The following is a 24,593-nucleotide window of genomic DNA, read 5'->3' on the forward strand; positions in this document are numbered from 1 at the left end:
GCTTTGCTGCAAGGGGACACAGGAAACCATAGGACTGCACACTGCCCCTGCAGCAAAGCGAGAAGTTTGGGATTGTAACACCAGTGACAGGTGCTCAAAAGAAACCTCAGATCTGTCGCATCAAACTCCACATCATCTTTCAGAGCCCAGCACAGCCCCGTTAGCCATCCAGGTTCACGTCCTGTCTGAAAAGGAGACTGAGGTGCATAAACGCATCGCCTACAGACGCAGTGCTGTAGCTCATCTTCCCAACTGAAACAATGAGCTCTGTTCCTGAACAGGCCCTTTTTGACCCAGAGGGGGACAAGGCCGGTAAGGCGACCTGAGCACGACTGAACACATCATCTTACCTTCATGCAGCAATACAAGTCAGCATATTAAATACTTGAGAACAAGATCTCTTCCTCCTGGTCCATCACCTGCAGGCTCCCTGAAGCCCCACAAGCTCCTCGGGGCATGACAAGTCAGCACACCTTTTCCCTGCGTGCACTGCTGCGTTCAGCCATCGCTGAATTGGCCGCGTTCCCCGAATGAGCTGGAAATTATCAGGCTTTTGCTTATTGTAGTATTCCAAAATTAGCTTGCAGAAATGAGATCATACTGTTAAAAACCAAGCAATTCAGAAGCAGACAGCTTGTACACTAAGGTGAATTAGAACTTCAAAACAAATTACCAGCCTGGACACAAACGGTTCTCTCTAAGACCACAGCTACACGTAACTCAGAACCATGTAAGTTAGTTCTTTACCAACTCGGTATTTCTTGTTGTCACGTGGATGGCTGAAGAACATTCCTTATTAGCCTTTACTGGCACTTTCCACTCAAAATCAAGCAGCAGAAAAAAAAGAAAATAAGCTTTAGTCTAGGAAGGGAAGCCTGCAAGGTGCCCGTGTGGCCATTACATCAGGAGGGGAATAAAAGCTCTCCTTTAGAGAAGGGAATTGGAGCGAGGGTGGTTACCAACTGGCAGAAGGAAGGCTCCACGAGCACAGGTTTGCACTAACAGAAAGCCAGCCATGGCTTCACCTCTCCTGCATTAATAAGCGGGCATGCACACGTTCTTGTAAGCAGAGAGAGGGACAAAAACTAAAGCTTTCTTGTCAGTGCTGTCCAATCTCAACTGACTGCTGTTTATTTGAACTCTAAAATTATCAAGTAGGAAAAAACCCACCAGTGTTCCTCACCGGGGAAGAAATAAGGCAGCGGTTGTTCCAGATGCTGTGCATTTCCTCGTTTCGTGATGAAAGCTGATGAGAGTTGAGTTTGGGGTCAGTTTTAGCACCAGGAATTATCTCAAAACTCAGCTTCGACAAAAGCAAGCAGAAAATTTGCTCTCAGATATAATACAACCAGGTTTTATTTAAGTTCTCTCTTTCCCTCCCCTCCCACACTGGCAAAAGTTCAGAGGGAGTTTAAAGTTTTGTAAACATTTTAACTACCCCTCTTCCCCCTTTTATGAATTTACAAAGCAAAGGAGACAGGGAGACCAGATTTGCGACAGTTCCAAGTCTCTCCATGCTATTGGATCCAAAAACTATATACAAGTCTGCAGCAGTCTCTGTATAGTTACTGTACACGTTTGGGGGCTGGGGGAAGAGAGAGGAGGAGGAGAAGGTGACCCCAAAAAATGAATAAATCAAACAAAATAAAATTCAAAGCCAAACTGCTCTTGAGCAACTCAAACTGTTTTCTTTAGGCAGTGATGACAGAGACCTTCATACACCTCCACCGAACCTGCAGCGCAGCTCCCTTTGCAGGTTATACCCCTCTGGGAATGGGAGATGGGACCAGGGGGCTGAAACTAAGTGCATTTGGCAGTTTTAGGTTTGTTGTGTGGTGTGTGCAGGTGGGTGGGTGGAGAAAGGAAGGCGGTGGCAATCTTCTGGTGAGAGAGAAGGTTGTGATTCCATACTTAAACATTATGGATCCGAGTGAAGGCGCGTGATGCAGTTTTACATGTAGAAGGTGAGCAGGGCTGTCACTGCACTTAGCTTCGCCCTCCACAGTCTCTTTCCATTACAAAAGGCATCTCCGCTTGTTAACCAAAGCGCTGTTGGAAATGACAACTAGCTAAGACTGTGGGAGTACAGATGGGAAAGCCAGTGTTCACTCACACCAAAGACTAGAGATCCACATGGTAAAGATCCTACCGTCTCTTAAACGAGACAAATTTGCAGGAGAAGAGCTCAAAATAGACTGGTCCTAACCCTCAGAAGGTACCATTTAAGGGATAGATTCAACCCGAAAGAAGAGATATCACCCCTCTTCCTCCCCACGAGAGCACAAGTCCCCACTTGTCCAAAGAAGGCTGGATATGCTGACAGGAAACTCCAACAGCTTCAACATCACCACCTAACGAAGACAGACTCGAGCGTTCCCTCCAAAATTAATGTGCTGAGAAGGGCTGGCAGGGGGGTGTGCAACTTCAAACCAACCCAAGCTAAACTGTGCCCGCCACCGCCCTTCTCCTGCTGTTGCCAGTTCTAAGGTTAGCTTATGAATGCAACTCCTGGCTGGGAGAGCACCTCTTGCCCTGAAGGAGCGCAGAAGTCAGTATCTGTGTGGCATTTTGTTTTTGACCAACATCTGTTAACCACAAACTCTCTCTTCACGACTGCAAGTGTTGGATGTGGTAAGAGTAACCAGGAGAGAGAAGCAACGGTTTTTGCAGAATCCCGACTGATTTTTTTCCAGGTATGTCAGTAGAAGAAATCACAGCACAGTGAAAGCTTGCTGCCCAAATGAGCTTTGTTGTGAACAAATCCAATCTCCCACCCTCCCAGGACTCTGAACAAAGTTCACTTGACTCCCAAGCAGATTCTCAAGACAGCAGGAACAACGCCTGTGCAGTCCTGGGCAGAAAGGGTTTGTTGGAGCCAGAAGCAGCAGCCTGAGATGACCGATTCTGTGATTCACTGCGAGGCGAAGAAGAACGCATGGTGGAGAATACTGTGTCCAAAATGGAGAATCCAGGGTTAACAGATGCAGCAAAAGCCAGTTGATTTGCACATGCTCAGTAGTCTTCCAAAGTCTCTATTTCTCCCATGTTGAGCCGCTCTGATGAGGCATTCACTGAAAACCCTGTAAGCCAAAAAGGAGTCGTGTTAAATCTGGCTGTGGTATGTTTTACATGATGCAATGCAGCTGTTGCATGCAGCAGCTGTTAAAGTGAATAGTAAAAACCAAGTAAAAACCCAAAGGAAAATTACATATGGACAGATGTAGTTAGCCAGATTGTTTTTTTTTCTCTTTAGTAAGTCAAAGATAAAGTGTATACTTAGCCAAGTATCACAACCAGCAGAATCACAGCCCCAACTTCCATTGAGGAGGTACCTGAAGAGCTAGTGCCAGATCTAGGCACTGTGGAGATGTGGCTTGGCAGCCCCTCAGAAGGCAGCGTGTTTGGGTCAAGTGTACTTGAAAGTGCCCATCACACCACTTACACAGGCAAGAGGTAGAAACATGCTCTGTGAACTCAGAATGGAAGTGCTGTTCATGCTCAGCACTTCAGGAGCAGTGAGCAATTCCACTCCTTTCTTTTGAAGCACAGGTGCATGCGGAAATTCCATGCACTTCCATGGCTGTGTTGATTTAATAGAGTCCCCTAGCTCAGACAGACGACATGAATGTGCACAGAAGTACACAGGGCCACAGAGAGGGCTCAAAATACACTTCTACCCAAACTCTTAACAGCGCTGAGGACGTTTTGACTTATTTCTCGTTCTTGTCATCATTTTCTAAAGGAAGAATTCTAATGTTTCACATGATGCAACTTTGCCACTGAAATCCCATTGTTATTTTTGCACCAATCTCATATGAAGTGTAAGAAAGAAGACTAATCTGTTTTGTGTAAAGGTTGCTTAACACAAACCTAGCAATTTCATTGCCTTGAGTCTGCTACGTAACTTCCCCCATGCTACAAAACAAACTGCTTTTCACAGCCATCACCTTCACCTGCTCAGTATGTCTGAGTGAATTGTTCGGGCTCCCTCTCGTGGCAGTATGTCAACTACAAACTTTTGGAATCATTTTTATCCTATTTAAGAAGCTGCACATATTTAAGAAGCTGAACACTGTAGTTCTCTCAGCCACAATGCCATAATTGCACTTGGTGATTTCTTCCCAACATCACAAGAGCAGATGTTTTGCTTGCTGCTGTGTTTTTTGGGTTTGTTTTTCAATTCAACTGGTGACCCACTCTGAACTCACTGGATTAGCATCTGCTAGAGGCTTAAGCGAGGACTCCAAGGAGATCAATGTGCTTCAAAGCAGGAATTACCAATTAATAATTGAAAAGCACTGATTTAGTTGAGGACAAAGAAGAAAGAAAAAACAAAATGGTTCTGTCTGCTTTAGAAGAGTGTCTTGCGTGTGGCAATTACTAAGCTGCTTTAGACAAGTATGAGCTGTGCAGCACCAGTGCACCAGTTACATGCCCAGTGCAGTGCCCTAGTCTCCATTTGATCACACGCAGCACAGATGTGGGCACAATATATCCCACCAGCACAGCTCAGCTCAGCTCTGCATGCCACAAGACTCGTGATACCCTTCTTTCTTAAGGACACTTAACCAAAACCTTTCTATCAGTGGGGGCTGGATTTGATCATTTCTAGAGGTCACCTTCCAAGCCCTACATTTCTGTGATTGTGTGAACAGTGCAGTGGAATGTGACAATTGATGAACCTGTGATCACATTCTATCTTTCCTTCCCCCCCTTCATACCTTGACCATCTTTTCTGACTAAGATGGTTAGCTTGTGTAGAAAGGTAGGAAAGAAAAAAGGCAACCAAGCCTCAAGAAGCTAACTGATCATCACCAAGAAACAAGACACGCTCTTCTTTTAAAAGAATCTTTTGTGTAAGTGTGAAAAATACTTAGCATGAATTGAATAGTATAGGCATAGGTCAGCTCCAAAGAGGAAAGGGAGCTTAGCTGACATCTCTAAACTATTCAGATCTATCTGGAATATATTTGTTCTACTGCACCCTTAGAAATCCAGGGTATCTGAAGGAACAGCCACACGTCCACAACAGGCAGCTTCTTGTCTCAGAAAACAACCACTTGCAGTACATGAAGGCCTGGTCTTTAGAGTCTCCAAAGTTATTTTTCATCTCTCATAAATCAAGTGTTAATTACTACACTAATGTTTAAAACAACACAGAAACACAATTTGATCAAATCTATCCCCCCCCCCACCCCTTTTTTTAAAGGCAAGTTTTAAGTTCATGCTGAATTTATTCCCAGTACATACCATGTTGCTGACAGAGGACAGTGGAAGTCTGTCTTGATCCTTACATCAAGGACTACAAACAAGTCCTTTACAAGATTCCTGTTCCTAATCTGCTGGCTGTATTTGGGCAAAGAAAGAATGCACAAGAGACTCCTCTGATCAAGTGGTGCAATCACTGATTTACATCACTATCTTGTGCTCTGTGTATCATACTCCTTTGAGGCTACTCTGCCCCAGCAGCAGAGATATTCAGTAAGTTTCCCATGAAACTAATGCATTATTTAAAGAACTCCAATACTGAAACAAATCCTAAGGACTTCAATAGCTACTGTGCCTGTTAGAATTCACTATTTCCATTTAGGTTAAGGCTTTTCCCAGAAAAAAAAAGATTAGTTTTAAAGACAGACCTAACAAGCTGGGATCTGCTCGAACCATTTTCTGTTTCTTCTTTTTCTTCCCACTCTGTACAGCTTCAAAATTCGATTGCTGGCTGTTACTCTGGTTGGTCTGAAAGACTGAATGTAGTGAGCTGTGGTTCATCCCCCACACCGAATCCTACGAAACAAAGACAGCATTATAAGATGAAACGAAGTTTTCTTTACCTATACTTAAACCAAACTGCCTTCTACGTCATGTGGGGTGGCTGAAGCCACCAATACATCCATCCAATACACCCATCCCATCTTCTCAAAGTGTATCAGCATGCTAAGGGACTATTCGCACAACAGCTGACCTCAGCTGTTAATTATAAAGGATATTTGATTCTGCAGTACACACGTGAAATCTGCTTTATCCTCTGTCATTCACGTGACCTGTAAAGTCCTGCTCACACTCATCAATCAGAAAAGTTTTACTCCTCAGACTGAAACTTAATATATATTCATAATACAGAAATTATGTACTCCTAAAGATGATAGCAAGCAAGATGTACCTGCTGCTGCTGCTGCCGCTGCTGACTGGCTTTCTGTTTGGCACGGCGCTCAAGAAACTGCTTGGCAAACTCCTTGGCCTCAGGAGTATCTCCAAGATATGCTCTGATGTAATCATGGACCTCATAGGGAGACTCTACTTCCTTCAGGAAAGAAACAAACGTGGGAACTGCAAGAAGAAGGCAGACTATGAGAGAATGTGTGCAGATGTGTGAACAGTGAATATGTGCATGCAAAAACCCAGCCCTTGGATTTTTGTTACAACTATTTGCCTATGTAGCCGTGTCTAACAGCTCGCCCTTGCAAATTCCACACAATAAAGTTTCACAATACAACTTTTCATTCATTCTACAAGGAAAGCAAGGATTAGAAAGCCAGCTAATGGTAATTGATGAGAAGGAGAAAGAACTGACAATCTGAAGGGTATGTGAGCCCACCAGCTTTAGACAGCGCCAGCTTAGAAGCTCATTCAAATTCAATGGCAGGCATAAACAGAAAATACTCTTCCTTTCCACACTGCTGTCATCAGTACATTCTCCTGGCTGAAAAATACTGAGTGCACACTGCAGTGACTGACCAGACCTGCAAGTAATTGGAGTTTAACAGCTACCTCACCTGCAAGCCTCCTTTATTATCTTCTTTTTGTTTAAAATCTTTACATTAAATTGAACTATCGGTTTTGTTTTCTTCTAACATGGAGAAGGGCAAATCACTGGCCTGGGTGATGGGAGTTTATGGGAGTTGGACTAGATGGGCCTCTGAGGCCCCTTCCGACTCTAAGGATTCTGTGATTTTAAGCTAGCACTGCAACCCACAACACAAAACACCCTTGAAGGCATGGAAGCTCACTGTGGAAACATGACCCACAGCAACACTGCCTACTTCTGCCATAGTCCTTCCTCCCAGAGAAGTTTCATGCTCTTGGCTTATTCAATTGTGACACATTTTTCACAGTCACAAATAATCTGAGCAACAGTTTCCATAGTTAAGCTGGGTCTGCAGCTCACTTACATGTTGCATCTCTTTCCTGATGGCCTGAAGTATCAAGGTCTCACCAAGAATTAGAATTCAACCCTTCTGTTGCCAACCCAAATCTGTTCGAGCCACTTCCATTTTGGCAGCTCAATCTACTTATTGGTTATTTTGTTGCTCCATAACCTGTCCTCACATACCAGATACAACTAATTACTGCATCACAAGTGGAGCCAACATGTGATTTCTAGCATCTCTCCTCCAGCAGAAAGCTGTGGCACTGCAGCTGGGAGATGTAATCCTGGCACCTGGGGGCAGCACTGGTTCTCCAGTCAGCACCACAATTTTGTACAATACAGAAACCAGAGAACAAGGATTTGCAAAAGTCGAGACTGAAAACACTGGAATGTCTGCAGTGCTTTGCTACAAGGAGAGATTGGCTTGATTTCAGAATAGCAGTTATTCTATGTGCCCTGTAGCAGAGTTAGTTCAAAGCCAGCCAATTTCACAAATTAAAAAATGCTTTGCACTGGGACATACAATAATTTGGCCTTCACTAAACAGTGAACTGGATGCTCGTTCATCTGTCTGGTAATACATCCAACCACCAAAGTCCTCAGCAGAGCTCTGGGTGGCAGACTTTACAACTACATGATTCCAAGTTCTCATTGATGTATGATATTAGTAGAGATGATGCAATAGTTCTTCAGACCAATATTTAAAGTTAATCACACCTTTTTGCTGACTGCATTAAAGCATCATTTTGACTGAAGTCATCACCTCACTCAGAACATCAGCTCAAAGAAACCAGATATTGTTTTTCCACAGCAGAGTGCCTGCATTCCTCCCCACCTCTTACCATCTAAGTTGTTGGCTGTGTTGAGTGCATGAAGCATCTGTTCACACCACTGCGTGAATCCATCCTGGGCTTTATTAACACCCTGGAACAATTTCAACAGCTTCTCCTCTTCTTCCACCTTCTTGTTCTGTCTACTTGTAATACCTACAGATTTACTGAGATAAAGAAAACACAACACACTGTATACTACCAGTGTCAGTAATAGTACATAGCACAGTGCTACAACACTCACTGGTTCACACAACGCAAACACCATTTAAGAGCCAACTCATTTTTCAAACAGATTACAAAATAAATTGTGAGTGGTTACCTACTAACTACTTCTGTTAAAATAGATTCTGAGTGACAAAGAGAAAGGTAACGTACACGAAGATGCTGCAATTACTAAGTCATCATCTCAGGAGTGGTAGCCTTCTCAGCAAAAGCTCCTTCCCCAGTTCCTACCTGAGGCTGGCATTGCTTTTGTTTTTATTGGTCGAGTTACGAGGTCCCACTTCCTTCACTGCATCATCCCAGAAACCCATGTTTGAGTTTTTGGTATCAGCATTACTCCAGATGCTACTGACTAGGTCAGATGCCCACTGGTTGCTGGGATTAGTGTTTAGGGAGCCCCACACTGAATTCCCAATGCTGGTGTGCAGGTTAGAGTGCTGTTGAAACATAACAAAGAGATCCCAGTTATTAGCACCACACCTGGCCGAGCAGCAATGAACAGACAAGGAAAACTGTCACGTACTGTTGCCGTCTACAAGTGGATTAGATAAAGAGGGAACATACCGTAGTATTTCTGACTCTGTTTGGCTGCTGGTGCTGCTGTTGCTGCTGTTTCTGCATTTGCCTTGCCTCTTCCTGCTGTATCTCCAGCAGGGACTTGGTAGTGCCTGTTGGTTTGGTGACATTACCCCAGCCTGATAATTTTTGCTGCTGTTGCTGCTGCTGTTGCTGGAGAGCTTTCATTAGTTCACGCTGCTGACGCCTTTGCTGTTGCAAACAGTAACAAAGAAATGCTTGTGCGTGCTTTCAAGAGCTCACTACTATTCTAAATCCTAGCTGAGAAAATTTTTAAACGGAATTCAATTTAAACTGGAGAATTCTGAACTTGTAATGTTTTTGAGCTGTTGCAGTTCTTCTTAACAAAGATGCTCTAAGTAACTGGTGAAATACCAGTTGTTTATTAGCCCCAAACAGCATTATTCCATCTAATAACTGAGTGCAATCTGCTAAGCATTCAGGGTCCTGGAGGAATACCTCCTTCCAGCACTTTTCCTTTATTGCCTTCCCAAGATTACTTCTAATAACAGTTAAGCAGTCACACGGAGTCCACTTCACAAAAGTTACACTCCATTAGTGCCAGTGCTTACCTCTTCTCGAAGCTGCCGTTCTCGTTCTTCTTCTAGCTTTTGGATTTCTGCCAGTGACAGTGTGGTCTGGGATTGACAAGCTCCTGAATTTGATTGCTGACCCCATGTTGAAGACGAAGGGAGCTGGGTCAAAAGAAAACATTGCTAGAATTTGTGAAACCTTTTTTACAGAACACTGCTGAAGTATAATTGTGAAAAAAACCAACAAGCTCACAGCACAGGGAAGAGAAAGGCTGCTTTCAACAAAATGTTTTAAAGCATAAAATAATAAATAACATTCAAATACAAACTGTTTCTTCAAATTGCCTTCTTATGAACTGCAGAACCAAAGATACAGTGCATCAAGAATAAGGTAACATATCACTGTCTGAAAAATAGCAAAGACTTCTGAAACTGAAACCTCTAAACTTTACACTGGTCCCTCCATCGCAATGGAGCAGAACGAATGTCTGTACTGACCAGCAAATCCCTCTTCAATGAGCTCCTTTTGGCTGAACGTTTTTCATTTTGCAGCTCTACTTTCTCTTGCATCTCCCAACATTCACCAAATCAACTGTTCACCCTCTGCTCTCTCCAGGAAGTCTGGACCCTCTCTGTTCTGTTCAAGCCAGCCTAGACAACTCTGAATCCTGCTCTGGTTCCACACCACACACTAGGCTAAGGAAAAGTTAAACCACAGAAAAATGTTACCTTCATTTGGGCAAGCTGCTGCTGCTGCTGCTGCTGCTGCAGTCGTCGTAAAGCTTCCTGCTGTTGCTGCCTCTGTCTCATTATTTCTTTCTGGCGCTGGAGTTCCAGCTCCTTGCGCTTTCGCTCCTCTTCTTCGAGCCGTTGTCGGGCTGCCTCTTCTTCCATCCGTAGCCGACTTTCCTCAAGTCGCCGTTGAGCTTCCTCTTCCTCACGCGCCCACTTGGCAGCCTCCTCTTCCTTCCCAGGACATAAAGAAAAGTACAGTCTAAGCAGACTTAGCAAAACTGAATTATTTGCACTCCGTGGTACTACGATCCTGACAGAAGAGAGAGGCCTATTGGTCTCTAATCTGTGATGTTTATATTGTTCATTTACTTCTATATTTCTTAGGCAAGAAAGCCCAATATGTAAGCTATATCCTCTCAAAGTGCAAGTTTCCCCTTGGCTCCACCAAGAGACTTAGGAAAGAATGGCATATCTCTAGTTTAGACCAGAGAATTTCATACCATTTTCCTTTTAGAACTTATGCACCCCTCAGTCTGAGCTTCTTTTATCTGCTTGTACTATTTAGTCAGACAGCACTGTACGTTCAATGGAATGAAATGTGAAAAGAAAAAAGGGAAAAAAGGCTTTTTTGACATGAAAGAAAAAGAAGTTGACAAAGTGATGTTTACTGCTGAACAACAGACCTAACACTGAGATGTCGTCTCTGCTAACTAATGAGATGACTGCGTGGTGGGGCAGAAATGGGATGAACATCAAGAAGGGCCTTGAAAAAGGATTGTAAAGTAAGTATTAAATCTTAACTGGACCTAAAAAGTTATCACGAAACTATCCATGTTTTAACATTACTTTGACTTAGGGCCTGTGGCAGTGTCAATCAGCAGGCAGGAAGTGCAAGTTCCCCAATATGAGGAATCCCCTCTGCTGGTTTTCACCTGTTTACGAATTAATTCTTCTCGCTGCCGTCTTTCTTCCTCTTCTCTTCTCCTCTCTTCCAACCTCCTAAGTGCTTCCTCCTGTTGTTGTCTTTCCTCTTCCTCCCGCTGCCGTCTTAGTGCAATTTCCTGCTCTCGTTGTCGCCTCAAGGCTTCCTCCTGGAGATGGGAAGGAATGTCCATCTGTAACGGCCACGTCACTGACCAACCACGTCACAACAGACTACAACACAGTCTGGCCAAATGAATGGTCTCAAGAAAACTTCCTTAGCTCGAAGCTAAGCACAGGCAAAACAAAGAGAACTCAAACTAACAAGTTCTAATGCATCTCATCAATGAATGAATTGAATGAGTGAAGAAATAGGGAATCAAGCATTATCTTTGAGTATAAAAACAGTGGCATTGAAAATGCCAACAATAAAAGGAGGGTGCAACTCCTCTTTCCTATCAATACTAACTACACTTGAACATATATTTTAATGTGGAAGCATCTCAACAATCTCTTTTTTGGGGGGTCAGCTGTAAGTGGAAACTTTTCCTACTTAGGGGAATTTCTGAGCATGGACTAAAATGCACAGAGCTCAAAGCTCAAACCAAGGTCCAGACACTAGGAATAAAAAGGAGAAGCCCAGTGCAGTTAAGGACACTGCAACCTCTGCAAGTGCCAGATCTGTGAACTCAATGAAAGGGCCTATTCCTACACTATTTAAATGCCAATGGCAACAAAAGATCTCCTGAAGGATTTGATTTTGAGCTACCCATAAGTTACTTAACTTCCATCAAACTACACTTTGCTTTCCCACTAACAAAATAATTTAAAAAACCCATCAAAGCTCCTTCCTAATGCTCCCAAGATTAACATGAACAGAATCTTTCTGCTTCTGCTACGAGGGCTGCTCCCAAAGCAATGGCTTCTATTTTATGATGTTGGCCCACAAGGTCAGAGGTAGACGTGAGTGGGATAGCAGCAGAGGTTGAACCTTCCTGCCAGCATCCTGCTGCCTGTTGTTCCTGTGTGGCAGATGGCAGCAGAGAGGCAGTCTGACCAATGGTGCCTGACCAATGGTGCATGCAGAGCAAAGGTGAGTCACTGAATTCCTCTGTGTGGGAAGAAAGTGGCACCCAGTGACATTCAGCAACTGCTGATGATGGTGTATAGGCACCAAACAGTGGATGTGAGCACAATGAGGTGGGGGGTGGAGCATTTCATCATTGGTGGCAGTGGTTGCAGACCACTACAAGCACAGCATGCAGGCTATGTTCATCACTGAAAATGCAGAGCTAATGGTGATGCCTCTGCTGACAGATAGTGTTTTGTAGCTGAGAATTTGCTCTATCAAATGGACTTATTGTGCTATTCCTATCTGCAGTAATTTCCATGAAAATAAGTAGGATGCATTACTTTGAGAGACCTACATACTTGCTTTCAGAGGAACAGAGCACAGCGGGCTTTCTGCTCACTGAACAGGTGAATGCCTATTCAATTTTCCCCCAATCATGTCTTCCTCTTGCATTAAATAACCTTGCTTTTTGCTGCCTTTCTGATCTTTGAAATCCAGTAACAGTACTAAGGGCATCTTGCTTTTCATATCTTCTACATACATTTTGGATGAGAACTTTTTTCAAGCCTTCATAAACTTTTTTTTTCAGTCAATTAGTACTGTGCAAATATTCTGAGGTCTTTTGTACGTAATACACTACCCACAACTCTAAGGGAGACTAATTGTGCATCACACATACAATTAATTTGAAGTCTGGTAAAACAGGAAGTTAATTCTGAAACTTAAAACCCTCTCAGTAAATCGGATAGCAAATCTTTATATGCACACAGCATATGGGTATTGCAATATCAACTGAATCAGGTTTCTTCCTGACACTGGCTAACTCCAGCTGTCTACAACATCTGTTGGACAAAGCATTTTTCCCAACCAATTCTAGGTCACTGAAGAGCAACAAGATTAGAAGGAATGGCCTCAAGTTGTGACAGGGGAGATTTGAGTTGGATATTAGGAAACATTTCTTCTCCAGAAGAGTGCCCAGGGACTGGAAATGGCTGCCCAGGGAGGTGGTGGAGTCACCATCCCTGCAGGTGTTCCAGAAATATTTTACATGTACTAAAGAACATGGTTTAGTGGGAAATGTTGGCAGTAGGGGGTGGTTGCACTGGATCATCTAGGTGGTTTTTTCCAACCTGGGCAATTCTATGATTCTAAGAACCACAGTCTGCAAGCCAAGAAATAATATATATTCATGGATATCACTTCAGCAGCTTAGCGGGAAGTGCTACAAAAGTTCACTGCCCTTTTTTTTTTTCTACTGGCTGGATACAAAATAGCCTGTGAATCATTTCTTGTCAACCATTAAAAGCTTCAGATCTGACATTCAGAAAAGCTTCAAGCGCAACATGCAATGTCTAGACCATGTTTGTAACCTGGGCCTGTAACTACCTTAATTGGACACATGCAGTCCAGTAACAATAATCAAGTGTCCCAGTGCAAGTGCTGAGAAATTGCTGCTGGTTTCTTTAACTCAAAAGTCTACCCAGAAGGCTGGAGGTGTGCCAGTGTTCTGTGTGACTGGAGACCACGTGCCAGGAGCTCAAACTCCGGATGCTGAGCTGCTGGCCATGCTGGTGGGATATGCAGCACCAGTCATTGCCACAACATGCAGCACTTAGGAGAGGTGAGTAATCACCACATCCTCCCACATAACAGCAGGTCAGTGACAGCTCTGCCTGCCTTTTTGGAAATGAGATCAAAAGAAACATCAATAAGTTGCAGGGATCTTTTCCTAAGGCATGGTGGAAGAGGCACTGGTGAATGTCAGCAATCAAAAAACGACTTCTCTCCCCTAGAGACCTAAAGATGAATAGTGCATCAAATGAAACAAAACCCACAAGATCATGAAAAGCTGGGAATATCATGACTAATGATATATTTTTAACATAGTCATTACAGCTATAAGGACTCTCCTAATACTTACTCCTGCATCTTTCTATTTGTTCAGTGCTTGTTTGAGCACGACAAAAATCATTTAAAGCTCTCCAACTTTCTGCTACTGACTTGGATGAGACAGAGCACGCTCGTTCCTTTTGCTCTCAGTGCTCCCACATTCATGGCTTCTGACTCCAAGAGGATCCCCACATTCTCTAGCATTAACCACCTTTTCTCACAATTGTTTTCAAGGACATGTCTTTATGAACTACATCAGATCTTGTAAATTATCTGCAACATCTCTCAATATCCTTCTAAGTAGCAATACTGAGTTCAGGAGGTTCTGGATTCTTAGATAAATTGTTCTTGGATTTTTGCAGTTGGTAACACCTGCAGTTCTGCTTTCCTACTTTAGCAGGGATTATAAATCTTTCAGTTTTGTGGTTTTTATCCTTGAGACAATGCTTTGAAGAACATGAAAGATAATGCAGAGAAACTATTAAACCTTAAATTTTGTTCCTGAAAGCAATCAATCATTACTAAGTAGAAAATACGAAATCAGAAGCAAAAAAATACAGGAGCTACACAAGCTGAGAAATACTGTTTGTAATTTTACAGAGCAGGTAATTGATGAAATCTAAAGAACAAAATTGGATTCAACATTTGCTATGACATTTCAACCTACAGAATTGAATTTCTAGCGGTTATTTTTTATTTTTTTTTTTAGAATTCACCATCAACAGTATATTTACTAACCTTATATACTAGTCTTTTATGCAGTATTACATCAAAAGCCTTCCTGATGTCCAGGCAGATTAAGTCTACTGCTTCACCCCTCTCAGCTCTCACTGCCATCTCCTCAAAAGAAGTTAATCAAATTTGTTAAGCATCATCTCCTCTGTATAATCCATGCTAATAAATCAGTTCATCCCTGACTCTACAATGCCTTCCAGTACAGAAGTCAAATATTACACCAGGTTTTTCTTTTCTTTCAATAAAGAATAATATTTTCCTCTTTCCAGAGAAATGCTTCAACTTTGTTACCTCAATACATTCTTGCTCAGACGTCAGCATTATTGTGTTTGTTCCACTGATAATGAGCTGAGTAACTTCTTGTTACTGCTTTTCAGACCCATTCTGCTTCCTCCTTGTAAATAATTACTTCCCATTCACATCTCAGAAAGGGAAAGTCAGATTGCTTATAGTACAAATCCAGAGCACCCAGAGGAACTCTGGAATTTAATGGACATTTCCAGAAAGTTATGCACAACAGCAGAACTTAGTCTGAAAAGAACACATCCCACGTCTATGCAGAGCCACAGCAGATGAAACACATTGAAATACCAGGTGATCAACTGAAAACCAGTCATTACTGAAACCCATCTACAGTAACGTAACTCAGTTAAACTCGAGTATATTATGGCTTGAATTTCCCAGTGAAGTCTGAAAGGCTATTTTCCACTGCATACCATCATGACTTGCTGTATTAAAGGCATTAAAGCAAGGAACCATTTATTCGTGGACTTGGTTCTTAACGGTATCATGAAAGCTAACTAGGTATCACTGCACTGTATTAAATTACATTTCAGTGATAAAATCCAAATGCTACATGAATTAAGGTCTGCAACTAAGCTGCAAATAAAACTGAAGATTCCTGAAACTTCTTCAAAAACACGATCCTTAAATCAGAAAGTGCAAAATGCTCTTTCACAACTACCTAAGCAAATACAAAATGCTATGGAGAAAAGATGTATTACTTTCTGCTATGTTGCACGTGCTACTTTACAGGGCGCGTACTGACTAACTTCTTGGTGAATAAGCTCAGAAAGGTGCTTGCCATAATCCTCTGTGTGCCCTCAAAACTAACCTTCACTGTCCTTGCCTCCTACTGCTCTCCAAAAACATTTCACCTATTTTCTATGTGGAGCTCAGAAGTGACTGTCAGAAATTTAAGCTATTTCTCTAAACAGCAAATTCTTAAGAACTAAGAAGCGTGCTGTAGATCCTACATAGTTACATACTCTCAAACTCACACATTATTCCTTTCAACAAATCTGCTTGTCCAACACTTTAAGGAAATAATACTGACACCAATACATACCCCAAATAATTTCTTCAGCAAAATGCTTTACTAAATTAGAGGGGAAAAAAAAATCAGATAAATTTTACTTGTTTTTATTCCTGTATCCCCCTCTACATTTTATTCATTTGAAACACTTGCTCAGTCAGCAGTCTATTCCAGAACACATCCATATCAAAACACAAGATAGCATAAATGGTCAATAAACATTAAACACACAATAACTGGGCAACTAACTTAAGCCTAATACTGCTACTGAGAAACTGGGAGGCAATGTTCCATATGGAATAAAGCCACTCAGCTTGCAAAAAGGAGCTTATCTGAAAGTGAACCAGAGCCCATTTCTCAAACCATAATTCAGGCTCTTGAATTTAAAAAAAAAAAAAAAAAAAAAAAAAAAAAAATCAAGATCCAAAGATAACTTCATATAATCACACGAAAAATATTCTAAGTGTCTTCATAAACACCTATCAAAGATCAGTTAGATCCCACAGGATTTTTAAAGTGAGTTTTATCAAGTATTAAAATTAGAGATGAACTACGTTGAGGAAACTCACTTGCTTCCTGCGGGCCAGTTCTTCTTCTTCCCGTCGTTTCCTCTCATCTTCCTGCTGCCTCCTAAGTAGTTCTTCTTGTTGCCTCCGAAGCTCCTCCTGCCTTTTCCTCTCTTCTTCCTCCCGTTTGGCCCTCATTTCCACTTCTCTCCTCTCTTGCTCTAGCTACAATTCACATAAGACTACACTCAGATGCAGGTAGCATATTCCTACACCAATTTCTAGGGCTGATCTGTTGAGATTACAGTAACAACACAGCAGATGAAGCCTCTGACAGATGCTCTTCCTTAAACACAAGGTTACCTGACCTGGCTACTTAGTGGAGTCAAATTCCTACAATACTGTCTAGTACAATTTCTGACAATTTTGGTTCTGTATCAAACCATTTTCACCGTTAGCTCCTTAAAATAACTCCTGGCTTCAGAAGCTACTAGAGAGCTGCTTTGCAGCCATCATAAAATAATCTACTTCTGAAAAATAACAGAATTGTTCAGATTCAAACTTAGTCCTATTCACCCACACAAATTAACTATTCCCCAAACCAATTCTGGTTAAAATATGGCAGGATTAAGAGAAAGACTAAGTGTTCTTTCCTGTAATTTGTCATGATTGCTCATGCTGAACCCACTTTAAAACAAAAACAGCTAGCAAAGTGTTTGGGTTTTTTGCTCGTTTGTTTTATGACAACTGTAAAAATTCAACCACTACTTTAGAGGCCAGTAGTACCTCTGCAGTAGTCACAAACAGTAGTCCACAAGGATTTCATCACAGGTTTCTATAATGCATTTGATCATTGTGGGGTTTTCAGTGAAAATCTCAAAAATTGAACACAGCAGCATGAAGTTTAAAGAACTAGAAGTCTTCCACAGACTCAAGAAACACAACTTGTTAAATACAGAGCAGTTTCTGACCTTTGCAGCTTTGGCCTTCTCAAGCTGCTGAAGTTGTTCTAGAGCTGGTCCCTGAGCTGCAGTATCGATGGGGAGATCCCAGACACTGCTTCCTTCCCAGACTGGACAGTAAAAAAAACAAACACAAACATTTACAAACAAAAATAAGCACATCAATAAGGAACAAGTGGAACGCAAAAATCCTATGCATGCCATTATGAATTAAAACCTTAATACATGAGTTTTAATCAGTAGAGGGCTACACTATCTTCTTGTAGAACAAGGTTTACTCAACCAGCAAGGCTGGGTTTCCTATAAATTCTACTAAAGAACTAGCTGCTACAGCTCCTCCCATCAGAGGGAAACACCTTTACAACAGAACAATCAATCCCTTCTAATCAAGGCTTCACATAACCCATAGGAAGAACCATCATACTCTTTACAGCTCTTAAACTGTAATGCGAAGCAGCCTGAACCAGGTCCAAAATACCAATGCAGAAATAATTTCCGTTAGTGTAAAGGAGGGAGCAATCATATCAGAGATGCTGCCTTTTAATCGGCGAGCTTTTCCTCAGTGGACCTGACACACACTAAGCATCTTACCTGTAGGTTGTGAAGCTGACTGAAGTTCCCATATTGAGCCAGTGTCCGGCACTGACACAGACCTTGTAACGGGTGGCATCATGTTCTGCTCTGATATCCTGAAATGTCAACAGAAAAGTCAACATTGCTTACAGGGAGAGGAGTGCTCTGAACACACATGAGGTTCAGTAACTTGTAGCATACCCCTTTCCTTCCACACCATGTTTAAAACAAAAACAATGATGCAGCAAGAAGTACTTTGCTGCAGAGTTCTTGCTCATCTCAGCCATGCTGCCAAGTCAAGGACTACACCAGCTACTGCTACAGCTTTGCTTCTGCTGTGCATAGGCTAGCCTGAGTAACAGCCATCATCCAGTACTGACTGCAGAATTCAGTTAGCAAAGCCATGCTGTTATCAGCAAAACAGATTTGACAAGGATCTGATTTTAACCACCAGATTTTTCTCCTCATTTCTAAACATAATATGAAGGTAAAAGCTACATGAAGTTGCACTCCACATCCTTCAACTGTCTCATATTGATTCCAACTTTAAAGCACACAATGCTCAAATGTGAGCAAACTGGGCTACTGACAAGATTATAATCTTTGTACATGAATTCAGAATACAAGATGAATGGAATCCAGTTCAAGCCTAGGCTAACTCACCTTATTTTCAGAGCCTGGAACTGTTGCAAGAGAATAGCAAGCTGCTGCTGCTGCTGGGATGAGAGGGCTGCCTTTTGCTGCTGAGCCAGAACCTGTGCATATTGTTGTCTACAAAAGAGAAGCAGAGAATCTCTGGTATTTGTTCACTTGCTAATCTATTTAACATGTTGCAGAAGCTGTGGACATTCTCTGTGACTAATGCCTACTGACCTATCTAACATACATGCTAATTACTTGAGAAAAAACAGAGTGGAAGCCTAAGAGAGTATCAAAATACAAGAACACAACAACCTGACACACATGCACAGAATCGGATTTCTTTTCACCTTCTCCTACCTGAGCTGATTGCCAGTGTCCAACACTTACTAGGGCATGCAGCCCTACTTTCCCCTCCCTACAAAGTACAGACTGCACATGTGTTAATCTGGCTTTGAAGACTGCTCACCTACATGAATCAGTCCCTTCCCTACTACCTGAAGGTACTCCCTAGCACACAGCCAGGTTTCTTGTCCTATCAAATCATTAGCAGACAATCAGTATCTGAAAATAATAATTATGTCAGGAGCCCTTTAACTAGGGCTCAAGTGGCCCAATGACTTTCTTTTCTCCAATTTCCTACAAAACAAATTGGAACTGGCCAGAAATGAATTGCAGCTGACAACTTTGGCAAAAAAGAGATAAGGTAACTGCTGGAGAAGTGCAGGTTATGCTGATCTTCAAAGCTGAACAGACAAAATAAGTTTACAGCTTTCTCCATTTCCAGTTCAAAAGATGGAAAGCTTCTCCTGTCTCCAACACATCAAAACTGCATTACAAGTCTAGCTGGGATTCAGTTAGACCTTTAATGGCTACCTATGGTAGCAGGCCCCATCGACGTAGCTATGAAACACAACACTCCATGCCTTTGGCAGCCACTCTCTGCTCTAATCCTGTAGACTACGAGGCCTCTGTTATATGTAGAAGCAGGCCATTGCTGCTGGAGGTGAAGCACTACCATCCCCACTGCCCAAGGAAACAATAACAAGGACGATTGAAAATGCAGAGCAGAGCACAGCCACTGGAAGACCGCTGGGACTGGTAGCCTTACTGTATCAGAAGGTGCTGATATTGGAGGTGCTGCATTTGGATCAGGGCCAACTCTTGCTGTCTAGTCAGACGCTCTTGGTCCAGCTCGCCCTGTGTTTAGGAATTAAACATTATTCTAACATACAGCAACAGTAACATAATACAAATGCAAGCTATAGAAATGATTGTCCTGCACAGAAGCGTCAAAAAAATAGAAAAACACGAAGATCAATACTCAGAGAACAGTACAGTGAATGTGGAACACACTGCACTTATGTATCACAGAACAACAAGACTAAGCCTTATGGTCAGAGCTGTGGCAAAACCGTCATACTGAAACTGTCTTTTCTCATCTCAAAAAGATATTTTAACAGTGTTCAACTTCAGTGCTCAGAATATCTGCATTTATAAGACAGTATTTGATATGTACATAAATTTCCATTTGTTACAGGAATATCTGAATATAGCACCCATCTCATAATTACCAGATGTGGAAGTGGCGCTGGACCTGAGGTGAAGGGAACCCTGCCCCACATTTTCATGATGTCACCAAGTGGCTGGAAAGTCTCATCACAAGCTCTCTTAACCAACAGCGACATAGTGAAATATCCAGCCTGGAACCATTCTGCCATCTCCTGATTACTGAAAGGACCTGAAATGATATCAACCAACACACATAGGGAAAAGGAGAAGGAAATTCAAGTTGAGCTTACTGGAAGCAAAAGACCACAGGTGCCTGTTAAAGTAACACATCAGGGGTTTCTGTCCTTCTCATTCACTTGTCTGGATTGACAACTAATATACTTCAACACTCTAGCTTTGAACATATCTGAATCCCTACAATGGCTCTGATGCTCCTCCAAATAGATGTGAGCAGTGCATGATGGCTTTCACCATGCAAGGGAGGCAGATGCCAGCTCTGAGACATAAGCTGAGCAGTCCCAGTGCTGTCGAGCTCAATCCTGCTAATGAATATTCTGTCTTCTAGTGAAGCTGACCTCTTCAAGGCTCAGCACTGAGTTGGCAGTTTAAATTTCCAGTCCAGATCTCAGCAGCCTCTGCTACAGCTAAGATCATAAGCACCATGTCCCTCACAGTGCACAGATAATTAAGCTACCTTAGCCAGTTTCAACCTTTGCCCTCAATTTGGAGGAATTCATGCATTTTAAACAAGTCTCGCTTTTTGAATTTAGCAAATGAGCAGAACCACCTCTGGTTGCAAAATAAAGCTTTTAAAGATGATAAAAACAATTTCTCCTTTCTGTCTTAAAAACTTACAATTCCACTTCCTTTTCTTAAGACTTCGGTCACTCCCTGCAAAGCAGTGAAACCTCACACTAATTCAACACGTCCAACTGGAGATGAAGCCAGTTTAAGAAAAACAGACTCTTTAGCAGAGTGAGAACTACAGATGAGTGTTGCAAAAACATTTTCTGAAAAGCACAAATACTTGTTAACTCTAGCATTCTCCATAGGAAGCATCTTCCAAAGATAATTCCTCCCTTCTTTCTAGAGAATATGAAGTCACAAGCAGAATCCCAAGAGAAAGTTGTGCGTGCATTCAATTCTGGAGGTCATATTCAAGGAAGCACTCGATCCAACAAGAAGCTGTTAGACAACCGGTCAGCAATGAACACCCAGCAGCAACTAACAGTTTGAAGCACACTGAGCAAATCAAGACAACTTGAACACTTACAATTTTTTCCTTCAGCCCTTAAGTTTAAAGACATGTAATATGTACAAGCAAGAGACCAGCGCAGAGCCACGTATACACCTGCAAATCCTATAGAGTTCACAGCTGAGGAAGCCAATGATACTCAACACTGAAATGTTACTACGTAGTGAAATACAGCAAGTAAGCAACTTACTCTTTGACTGCATTTTTGAAAGGAACTTCAGTAGCTGCTAAAGCAGAGCCCCAAGACCAGAAGTACTTTCAGAAAGCAAGCATGCAAGTATCTATAGGGAATGCCAGTTCCAAATGTAATTGTAAAAAAACTTGATGACTTAAGTGAAAACCACAAGCATGAAACAGTTGGTATTATAGAAACTCAATGTGCTGGCTGCAAGTACTATTAAAATTGAGACTGTGTAGAGAACTGGTTTGGGAACATTTTTATTCTGCTCTAGAGAAAAAAAGTCTCCTTTGAGTACTCAAGGTCTTTAGGCTGAGACTGGGAAAGTGATTTCAGTGATTTTTCAAGAAGCTACTGAATGGTTGCATTTTTTTGTTTCCCTTATCTGGAAACTGGAGTAACTGCTGACATGGAGAAAAACAAGTCTGAGTCTAACCCCAGTTTAAGAAACATGGAGTAATGGCAAACTTTAGCCATAAGAAAATATAGACCTGTACACTGAATTTGCTGATAGGGGCAGCGATGGGTAGAAGGACTGATTTTTAAAATCAACTTCAGTAGCAGTAAATTCCTTCTGCCACTTTTGGAGAAACAAAGCATCAGATTTTGCTGGTGGTAAGTTTGTGATGAAGTCTTTAGCAGTTCTGTGAAACAAAAGAGGAAGTGTAAAGGGCACAGACCTACCCTGAATTTCTCCCTGGGGATCTTTGTAGTACCACTTCTGCATGGCTTCATGGAACGATGGCATAGAAGAACCTTTTGCTCTGTGCTCTTGAATTTTCGCTGCTAGTCTTTCATCATCAACAGCACTGTCTTGTAGATAGGCCACCATTTTCTCCGCTTGCTGCAGAAGACATCAGAATCATCAAAAAATACAGGCGTTAGTTGTTTGCTGACTGTGCTACATACAACAAACTTACTGCTTAATGCTCAAGAGTGGAACTAGAGGCAACTCAAGAATCTCTGAGCTCAGTTTAGCTTTTGTCAGAAACATGAATAAATATGGTTTGCATTCTTAAGTAAAGCTTTAGAACTACTTATTGAGGTTCCACACTTCATGGTGTGGGACCTCACTACCAACATGGTGAGGAATAAAATGAGAGCTATCATATAAAGATAGACTCTACATCCAGTAGTCACTAAACTTCTGTAAAGTATGCAGGTTTTTTTAAACAAACATATTGAGCACTCTGCTTTGTGGTTTCTCAGTGCAAATGGTACAGTGACTTGATAGCAGACAGCAGCATTGGGATTGTAGCTCTGTAACACTTTCCTCAATAAAGTACTAGCACACTCAAATTATTCTCTAAGGTAATGGAGGGAAGAAATGTAGTTTCAGAACATACCAGGGACTGTAAACTTTTAGCTGCATTTTTCCTTTTACGAGCTTCAAGTGTTTCTTCTTGCATTCTACATTTCTACACTCTCATGATCATTAACAACAAAGGAATTTGAATATTTTACCTGCTCTAGGTGTTTGAGGCCCTCTTCATCATCCGGGTCAGTGGGAACGTTGCCCATGCCTGGAGCAGCTGTTACAGGTGTCTGAACTGGTCGTAGGGCAGGATTTGAATTGGAAACAGGAGGAGAAAGATGAGCAGGAGAAGCTGTGTCTGCAGGTATCTGTGGCAAAGGTTGAGCAGCAGAAGCCAAATCTAAAGAAAAGTATTAAGACCAGCTGAGTATCTTTAACATAAATGAAAACAATTTCTTGAAACTTACTGTAGAAAACATTCAACAGCCCAAAGATTTCACCAAATTACGTTCAGATTTTCCAGTACACAACTGCACACTGGTACTCTTTATGGCACAGGCACCCAACCACAGACTTGAAGGAACAAGCAGTTTAGTTCTCACGGTGCACAGGTCAACATCTGATTCCCTGACTACATACATTTGTCCACACAGATATACTCGAGCACAACAAGGCACACAGGCAATTTGCTCCTAACTGCACTGCCATGGGAAGTCCAGTATACTGCAAGCATTCAGAGCTGCATTTCCACTGATCTTATTTCTGTGTATAGACCAGTTGCCAAGTTCTAGGCTGTCATCACCATAACCCAATCTTTACAGAGGACTTCTAGGATCACAATGGGTAATGGAAGTTTAATGAATTGATTGAGTTTATTACCTTCCCCTCTGTTGGACAATTTGGCTGGCGGTGTATTCTCTGTTCGACTTTCTTTATCTTCTGTTTTTTCTGTTCTTTCTGGGACAGGCTCCTCTTTCCTTTCAAAAAGGCTTGTCTGCAGCGAGTCTTGCAGCTGGGATTTTGGTGGGCTCTCTGACCTGGTAGCCGGTGAAGATGTTTGGACTGCTTCTTCTGCTGCTTCTGTAACATTGCATGATTCTACTTAACTGAATTAACTGAAATTCTAAACTGTAGCATACAACAGATGCTTACCTGACACTACTCTATCTGTTTTCTCCCCCTCCTTCTTGGTAGCCTTTTCATGATCTTTGGCATCTTCACTGTGGCTCCCTTCAGAGTCAGATCTTTCCTCCCCTTCCTCCACAGGTCGGAAGTCCATCTCCTGTTCCTCAGGAATTGGCTCCTTCTGCACCTTCTACACAGGTGGATTATGAATGCTTGCTTACTTGACATAACAGGACATTTGTGAAAAACACATAAAAGGCAAGAGACAGCTTTTCACCTTCAAGGAGAGAAACGCTCCAGAAGAGTCGAACGTTCCCATTTCTTCTTCCGCATCCTCTAAGCACCACTCAGGGAGGCTGTCCCTGTCATCCTCCATGCTGCCGCTCCCGCAGCGCACTCGCCGATAGCCCCGTTCGTCGTCCCGCTCCCGGAAATCAAACTCAAATCTCCGCCGTCGTTCCATGTGCTCTCGCCAGCCTGTAGAACGAGGGCCATTAGGGTGGGTGGGAAAGCAACTTTACAAGACACATCTGAGGGGAGTAGCTTGCTTGGATGACTGACAGAAATTCAGAAAGCCACTACGGGGCACAATCCATCTACAAAGCAGCA

General features: G+C 42.2%; 1 protein-coding gene across 1 annotated transcript in view; it reads right to left on the reverse strand.

Moving 5' to 3' along the window:
• Nucleotides 1–3,012: 3,012 nt before the first annotated feature.
• GIGYF2 (GRB10 interacting GYF protein 2) overlaps nt 3,013–24,593 on the reverse strand; it is a gene marked incomplete at both ends in the record, with an annotated part of 59,853 nt that continues 38,272 nt past the window's right edge. Inside the window, 20 exons of the mRNA XM_079539556.1 lie at nt 3,013–3,080; nt 5,637–5,784; nt 6,161–6,327; nt 7,990–8,144; nt 8,434–8,639; nt 8,767–8,970; nt 9,351–9,473; nt 10,041–10,277; nt 10,979–11,137; nt 16,549–16,710; nt 17,457–17,557; nt 18,039–18,136; nt 18,684–18,791; nt 19,771–19,859; nt 20,234–20,400; nt 22,289–22,448; nt 23,069–23,259; nt 23,739–23,939; nt 24,012–24,174; nt 24,262–24,479. Of these exons, the coding sequence (XP_079395682.1) occupies nt 3,013–3,080; nt 5,637–5,784; nt 6,161–6,327; nt 7,990–8,144; nt 8,434–8,639; nt 8,767–8,970; nt 9,351–9,473; nt 10,041–10,277; nt 10,979–11,137; nt 16,549–16,710; nt 17,457–17,557; nt 18,039–18,136; nt 18,684–18,791; nt 19,771–19,859; nt 20,234–20,400; nt 22,289–22,448; nt 23,069–23,259; nt 23,739–23,939; nt 24,012–24,174; nt 24,262–24,479 (3,125 nt within the window). The remainder of the gene's footprint in view (nt 3,081–5,636; nt 5,785–6,160; nt 6,328–7,989; nt 8,145–8,433; nt 8,640–8,766; nt 8,971–9,350; nt 9,474–10,040; nt 10,278–10,978; nt 11,138–16,548; nt 16,711–17,456; nt 17,558–18,038; nt 18,137–18,683; nt 18,792–19,770; nt 19,860–20,233; nt 20,401–22,288; nt 22,449–23,068; nt 23,260–23,738; nt 23,940–24,011; nt 24,175–24,261; nt 24,480–24,593) is intronic.

Source organism: Tetrao urogallus, assembly GCF_951394365.1.
Source record: "Tetrao urogallus genome assembly, chromosome: 9".
Taxonomy (NCBI): Eukaryota; Metazoa; Chordata; class Aves; order Galliformes; family Phasianidae; genus Tetrao; species Tetrao urogallus.